Source organism: Austrofundulus limnaeus, unplaced genomic scaffold, assembly GCF_001266775.1.
Source record: "Austrofundulus limnaeus strain Quisiro unplaced genomic scaffold, Austrofundulus_limnaeus-1.0 Scaffold39, whole genome shotgun sequence".
Taxonomy (NCBI): Eukaryota; Metazoa; Chordata; class Actinopteri; order Cyprinodontiformes; family Rivulidae; genus Austrofundulus; species Austrofundulus limnaeus.
The window spans coordinates 143910-151173 of NW_013952441.1; the positions used below are offsets into that span (position 1 = coordinate 143910).

At 41.0% G+C, this 7264-nt stretch overlaps 2 protein-coding genes across 3 annotated transcripts in view; one reads left to right on the forward strand and one right to left on the reverse strand.

Annotated features, from left to right (window-relative positions):
* star2 (steroidogenic acute regulatory protein 2) overlaps positions 1 to 4612 on the forward strand; it is a 23841-nt gene extending 19229 nt beyond the window's left edge. The window contains exons 3-9 of the mRNA XM_014006972.1: positions 539 to 677; positions 758 to 850; positions 922 to 1052; positions 1156 to 1314; positions 1480 to 1664; positions 2123 to 2216; positions 2812 to 4612. Coding sequence (XP_013862426.1) covers positions 614 to 677; positions 758 to 850; positions 922 to 1052; positions 1156 to 1314; positions 1480 to 1664; positions 2123 to 2216; positions 2812 to 2904 — 819 coding nt within the window. The 5' untranslated portion in view covers positions 539 to 613 and the 3' untranslated portion in view covers positions 2905 to 4612. The remainder of the gene's footprint in view (positions 1 to 538; positions 678 to 757; positions 851 to 921; positions 1053 to 1155; positions 1315 to 1479; positions 1665 to 2122; positions 2217 to 2811) is intronic.
* A 97-nt stretch (positions 4613 to 4709) lies between these two features.
* adamts14 (ADAM metallopeptidase with thrombospondin type 1 motif, 14) overlaps positions 4710 to 7264 on the reverse strand; it is a 51624-nt gene continuing 49069 nt past the window's right edge. For both annotated transcript variants that reach the window (XM_014006974.1, XM_014006973.1), the window contains exons 21-22: positions 6139 to 6243; positions 4710 to 6028 (exon numbers count right to left, since the gene is read on the reverse strand). In XM_014006974.1, coding sequence (XP_013862428.1) covers positions 5496 to 6028; positions 6139 to 6243 — 638 coding nt within the window. In that variant the 3' untranslated portion in view covers positions 4710 to 5495. The remainder of the gene's footprint in view (positions 6029 to 6138; positions 6244 to 7264) is intronic.

A 7264-nucleotide genomic window follows, 5' to 3' on the forward strand; every position in this document is an offset into this window, starting at 1 on the left:
CACACACACACACACACACACACACACACACACACACACACACACACACACATCATCCAAACATATTCCAAACTATTTTTACTGAGTTGCTTTAACATTATGTTCAGAGTAACGGTCATCCATCCATGTTTCCTGTCTCTGGTAGATGATTGCACCAGGTTTTACCTTAATCTATCATTCCTTCAATGCTGAAAAAAAAATTTCCAGGCCTTTTCAAATTATATTCCAGCAGGATGACGCTGCCAACATCCATGTTTTTGTCAGGGAGATGCTGATTAGCTTTGTTGGGTTTGAACATACAGCACACTAATAAAGGGGTTGAACAAAAGCAATAAGTTTCATTTCAGAGAAATCCTCCTTCCAGAAAAGAAAAAGGGCTCATGTTGTGTCTTTTGCCCAACTCTTCCTCCCTGCCTTGAGTCCAATCATCTGTTTTGGTTATTAAAACTYTTGTCAAGCATGGCCTTCAGGGACAGCATCCAGAACTGGTCCTATCTTTCTCTCTCTCTCTCTCTCTCTCTGGCTCTTATCTCCTCAGTGTGTCCTTCACGGGGGATATAAAGATGCGAGCAGGTCTTCTGACTCTCTGCTGTCACTGCTGAAGACAGACGACATGCTGCATGCTGTTGTAAAGCTCTGCTGTGGGATCTCCTACCCGCACCTCAGGAGAGCGGCAGGTAAACAATCTGACGAGGAGCTTTCTCTTCCCGTGTAGCAGATGTCAGATGGGATTTTTTTTTGTCTTTCAATCGTGCAGGACTTCAGCACCCAGCTGCCGCAGTGATAGGCCAGGAGATCTCACACCAGAAGCAGTGGGGACACATCCAACATCCCATGGCAACGCGTGCAGGTGAGGAAACACAATCCTGATTACGTTTACAACAGGTTTTTTGAGYTTTTACTAAGAGGAGTTGCTTGCAGAGCCTAAAGAAGAAAATGCCAGACCTGCGAACAAAGATGAGCTGTTCTACGTTCAACGTGGCCGAGAAGCAATGATGAAGGCTGTCAGTGTGCTGGAGGATGGAGACGGCTGGGAGGTGGAGATCAAAGAGGTAACAGTTTATGCTCATTTGTGTCTTTCATCTTTCATTCTTTGTTAAAGAAATTGGACCTAAATGTAACCACTACAATAATGTGTGTGTTTCTCCTCTTCAGRAAAATGGGGATGAGATCTGCAGCAAAGTGATCCCAGGGTCTGGGAAGGTGTTCAGGTTGGAGGCGGTCTTGGAGGCCAGTGTGGATGAACTCTATGACCTGTTGTTTGTCAGAGTTGAAGAGATGCCCAAGTGGAACCCAAGTGTGCAACATATCAAAGTGAGCTAAGAACCTTTAAACAAGTTAGATGATAATTGGAACACCCAATTTTCTGGTTGGGCTTTGCTCTTCTTTTCTTAAATTGGCACCGTTAGAAGTAATTAACGACTCTGAGCTTCTCAGTTGATTTTTGAGCGTAAAAATTCCAATTTGTGTTTCTTGCAGGTTCTGACGCGAGTCGGACCTGATACTGTCTTGATGCACGAGGTTTCAGCTGGGACGGTGGGGAATCTGATTGGTCAGAGGGATTTCCTGAGCGTCCGACACAGCTGCAGGCAAAAATCTGGCGTTTATCTTGGAGGAGTTGCCGTTCAGCTGGCGTCGTTCCCACCTCAGGCGGGCTTTGTGAGGTATGGGATCACCTGCAGAGCTGACAGATCTGAACAAACATCTCAAGTCTTATCATTCAGTGCTGAAATACTCCTTAAATATCTCATGAACACCTGGACAGATTTACCCATCTACAACTTGTTCACTTTTAGAGTTACGATAGCCTCTATAGCCAAGTGACGTCATCAAATGCAAAAATGACTAACTGATAATAAGCTACAATTTGATAACACATACTATGTTAGCTAAAACATCTCACAATACACAGTTTTCTGTGACATAATACAAAGACACAATACATATAATTTTGAAGTAAAGTAACTATAACTCCAACATTTCTCAACATAAGATGATCTTACTGTGGTAGTTTGAGTAAGAGAACGTAAGAAATATGTAAAGAAACAGACAATAGTTCACAAGTCATGTTAAAACCTTTTTTAACACCAAGTTTAATGATTTTTWAAAAAAAACTCCACAGAGCTGAGGATGGGCCAAACTGCATCGTCATTCAGCCTCTGGACAAGGACACGACAAAAAGCAGCTTCACGTGGCTTCTGAACATGGACGTAAAGGTAACTTCACAGCTATTTTCCTTTAGTCACAAATAACATGAAAAGTCCTTTCTATCAAGGAACATGTTTGCATCAGWACCGAACATTATTATCCAACAGCAAACATGGACAATGCCCACCAGGTGCAGCAAACAACTAATACGCAACAGAAATGCTGTTTCAGTTGAGAAGAATGCTGAAATGATAAGGGTTTTGCTTTGGATAAGGCAAATTTAATTTAGGATGTTTCAGGGGGGGGGGCTCATTTGAAACCTGACGAGTAAACTTTAAGGACCCAGTTCACATTTTCCCACAACAAAACCTAGGGAAACTCAAATCATGTGGATGTGGAATGCACATTTTAGAGATAAGAAGTAGCTACACGGTATCATATCTGAGTCTGCTGGTGACTGAGATATGGGATCAGATGAGAAGAGGCCAAGGATTCTGGAGGGAGGAGTAAAACTGAGTTAGTGTTGATTTGAAGCTGAGTAATAAAAAATAAATTCCAACTAGTTGGCATGATACACTGTTATTTTACTGCCTTTAAATGTGATTCAGGAAGGAAGTGATCCACAAAACAGTCCACGGTCGTAACAGAGAACTTTCTTCGCAGGGCTGGCTGCCAAAGTCCATTGTCAATCAGACTCTGCCTCGAGTCCAGCTGGACTTCACACACCACCTCCGCAGACATCTCAGCCTCAGATGAACTGAGTCTTCCTGACGGCCTCGCCACAGCAGCACCTTGTCATCGCTCTCAGAGGAAGAACGGTGACAGACTGGCTGCACGGCACAGGGCAAAGAAACACCGCCCCGGATGAGATGCTCAGCTTAAAGGGAGATCCAGCCGAGACCAGTGCCAGCCTGGCAGCAGGAAGCTGGCTTACAATAGGAATTAATGTCACATTGCACCACTTAAACCTCATCAAGAGTTCCTATTTAATAAGAGTCATCTCTTGTCTCTTGATACATGACACCCTGTTTATAATAAAGTGCTTAAATGTGCTGAAATCGACTGATTTATTTTACTCCGTGTTCATTAGAATAGCTTGACTACAGTACATGTGGCTTCTTTTAATTAAAATACAGCAAATTTGAAGAAAAACTAATCTAATCAGAGTTCTGCACTGAAAGAAGGATACCAAATTTAAATATAAAAGCAGCTCAATGGAGGGCAGAGAAATGATAAGAACCTTTGCTTTTTTTTCAAAAGTATTTTACTTTGCTCACCATACAATTTAGAAATTCAATAAATATCATCATTTAAAGCTTTCATTCATGTCCGTATATACAAGAACTATACAATGAACATAATGAAACTCTTTAACAGGAAGCAGAAACTGTGGAACAGAACAGTCAAAATCGGGTTTTAGGCTTATACTTTTTCTTTCCAACCTCAACTTTCATAACTTCAAATTTATACTATATACATGATCTCTTGGTTAGGTTAGGGTTAGTTAGGGCTTAGTTAGTTAGTTAGTTAACTAACCCTAACTAAACCCTAAGTTGCAAAAGTACCCTAAAGTGTTTTTCTTTTAATTCTTCTTTTTTCTTCCAGTTTTTAAAACATTCGGTGACAAACATTGACAAAAAAGACAAAGGTTGTGCTACAGTACATAAGGGGTTGGCTTGCAAACAGGCTTAATTTCTTTATTTACCAGTGAGGATATYCACTGTTGTGTTAGGAGTTTGAGAATATAAAAAAAGAGCACCAGAGACAGAGAAGCTATAAAGCTCCCTGCCAGGAGCGATGACCATTAAARCCATCAGTGTGCCACTAAACAAGATTACAGACTTTATAAGTGCCTGGGTGTAATCAATTACAAACTGTTGCAGGAAGACGTATTAACACAGTTTGGATGAGGAGGACCGTATCAAATCTTGTTGCATCTGCTTGAACACTTGGCTGACTGAGAAGGAAAACAAGACTGCTCTTTAGTTYGTCACTGAAGCAAGCTGCCATCTGGTTTTGCTGAGCATTAAAGCTGGAGGTATGGGAGCGAAAAAGGTATAATTGTACTGCAGTCTCACAATTAACTGGCTAAGAAAAAAAGAACAAGTAGCTGTGAACACAATATTGTTAATAAACAAAGTAGACAGCAATAAAGAGTTCGTCTTTGCGTTGTTGATGTGAGTCAACCAGGCCCTTCTGTGGGATTTAAGGTTTGTTTTTGGTGTCACTTTGCTTGCGTGCTTTTATTTTGAAATGTGAGAGCCAATTTTTATATAGTTCTTGCAAGTAAAATAATGGGAGTAACAAAATAAGTTGAATTGTTGAGTTAAATTTAGCATAATTTAGCATTTAAATTCTTCTGCAATGAACTGGTCCGAAATCCTCCCTGTTGTAACTCCACAAGCCCCTCTTTCACCCCGTTCTGAGGTGTCTCAGATCAGCTCGTTTTGAGGCTGTCTTTTTAAATCCAAATGAGGCGCTTCACACCCAGCCCTCCTCCAGCTTCCAGACCGGTCCATTCTACTTTAATAGAGGGGTTTATGACTACATAACGACACAGACATTTTTTTTATTTATAAACCTGTCCATCCAACCTTACATGTTGGAGGCAGGGTCGGACCCAGAGCCAGAGGAGAAGGACGACGACCAAATTAGTTAGTTGATAAGTTTAGACCTTATTTAGAGGTTTTGTCACAAAAACTATGATGTAATAGTTCAGAAAACAACACAGCAAATAGAGAAAACTGGACGGGTTGAAAAATATGATCCAAACAGAATATAAAGCTATCTACGCAGCACCGGGAGAAACTAAATCCAACAGTATGTTGAATAAGTAGTATATGTACACAACTAAATATATTTAAGGGATAAAAAAGTAGATTTTGCATGATGTGTCCTCTTTAATGTTTGTAATTAAAGCGTTCAGCAGAGTTATTAAACTAAAGAAGGTCAGAAACTGGTCTGGCGGCACACTGACGAGTGTTTAGCGATCACCTCCATGTTCACAATCCAAGTTCAATAGTAGTTCTAATGCACTTAGAAAAACAGGCTTACACAACTGTACATAGATAAAAAAAAGAAAATGAATGTAGCTATGCAGTCATCACATTTTGAACACATATCATAGTCTGTTTTAGTTTACAGCACCTTTGTTTTGACAACTTCTGTTTCATATTTTAAGCACACGTAACGCTCCGGAGCTTTGACGAGGTAATCATCACTGGGCTTGTCTAGGTTCACTGGCATGGACAAAACATACAAAAAAAAAATATAATAAAATCTGCAAAAGAACAGAGGAGCAAGTTGATTTTTGAGACACGATGCACTCCACGAGACTTGCTCACTGTTCAGTTCTGAGCTGAGGCGGTTCTGTGACTTGTGTCCCTCTCGGATCTTAAATAGTCCCTTCTTGACCTGGCAGCAGCAGGGCCTAAAGTGCTCTTTGAACGGTGCTCTTTGGGTGCGCCTCCTTCAGAGTCTGCTGTGGGCCGCGATGGCCCTGGAGGTAGACGAGTCTCCACGTGGGAATCTCTCCTCTCAAGGGTCGGATCGGAGTGGCTGGTTGGATGTAGGAGCTGAACAGTTTCGGTTGGTGATGGAGTCTGGACCGCGGCAGCTGTGGTTGGCAAGAAGGCGGTGGAGAACAGCCGTCGTCTCGTGGCTTTAGTGGTTTGGGGCAGAGTCTGGGCTGTGGTAGCTAACCACGAAGCTTTGGATGAAGCAGCACGAACTGTTTTGTGGACATCTGGAACATCTGTGGTAAAATCTTCCCTCTTGTTGCACGACTCACAGCAAAGTTTATAATAACCAGGGATGGAGCAGTAACGAGCAAGGACCTCCATCTGGCAGAAAATCGATTTATCCCCCAAACATGGCTCATCTAGTAACAACAGAAGGCAGAACATGGCATCATTAAAACATCAATTTTTAGCTTTACGTCAGCAGTTTTTTTTTTACTTCCTTTTTGCAACATATTACAAATCATCTTACTGGAAGAGATTTTCTGGACTGGATTTTCAGGAACCTTCTCATATACTGCTTCATCGTTCATTGTGGAGTTCTCAGTTTGGACAGTGAGGGAGGAAAGTTCTAACCCTGAGGAGTACAACGAAGAGARAAAAAGATGAAAATATTTGTCAAAGTTCTAACTTAGTCAAGACCACCTGACCTGAGACCAAGTCGAGACCGAGACAGAGTAATGAGATTGGATTCGAATCAACATGTTTTAAATCCAATGAAAGCAAAGATGTTAACAAATAAATAAGACAATACTCTGGTGGTTTAGTGGTATTTCCACAGCTGTGTTCTTGACTGGTCGTGGAATAAAATCCCAAGTCCTCAATGGCCGAGAGCAAGACCAAATGTGGTCGAGTCCAAGACAAGACCAAAGCTGTCATAAAGTAATCATAAGACAACAACACTGGTTCTAACAACCTGTTTTCCCCGCTAAAAGATGATTATTTTTTATTTTTGAAGCCATAAAAAAGTCAAAGTACAGCCTAGATTACATCTTTGTGTTTTCAACGATAAAAAAAGAAACTCGATTATTTCTCACCAGTCCAGAGAAACAAGAAAAAATGTTCACTTTGATTTCTTTGAAAGGCAACACAACAAAACCTGCAGGASATCATTACTGGTGGAAAGCTTTGACGCAAGGGCTTAAATATCCTGTATGATTATTATTTTTTYCCTGCCTATTGAATATTTTAAAACCCAAGAGCATTTTGACAACTGAAGAGAGTCATTGTGTAAACAGAAAACCACATTCAGAAACAGGGCTTTCTGTACATTTCAACAAATACAGCTAAAACAGGCGCCTCTCACTTCAACAACAGCAGAGTTCCTGTTAATCGGAGCGCTTGTAGCTTTGATGACTTTATTTGTAGATCGTTAATWCCTGAACAAACCTGGGTTCATCTCAGTGCTGTAAAATATGCTATACCTTCTCTACTTTCTCACTTAGTCATCTTACACTTCAGTTTCACACAACAAGGATGTGAAAAAGATGAGAGTATAGATCACACATGGCAAACTCGAGGCCTGCGGGCCATATCTGGCACTCGTTATCATTTTATCCGGCCCCAAAAATCAAACCAAGAAGATGAATGTTTCAGTA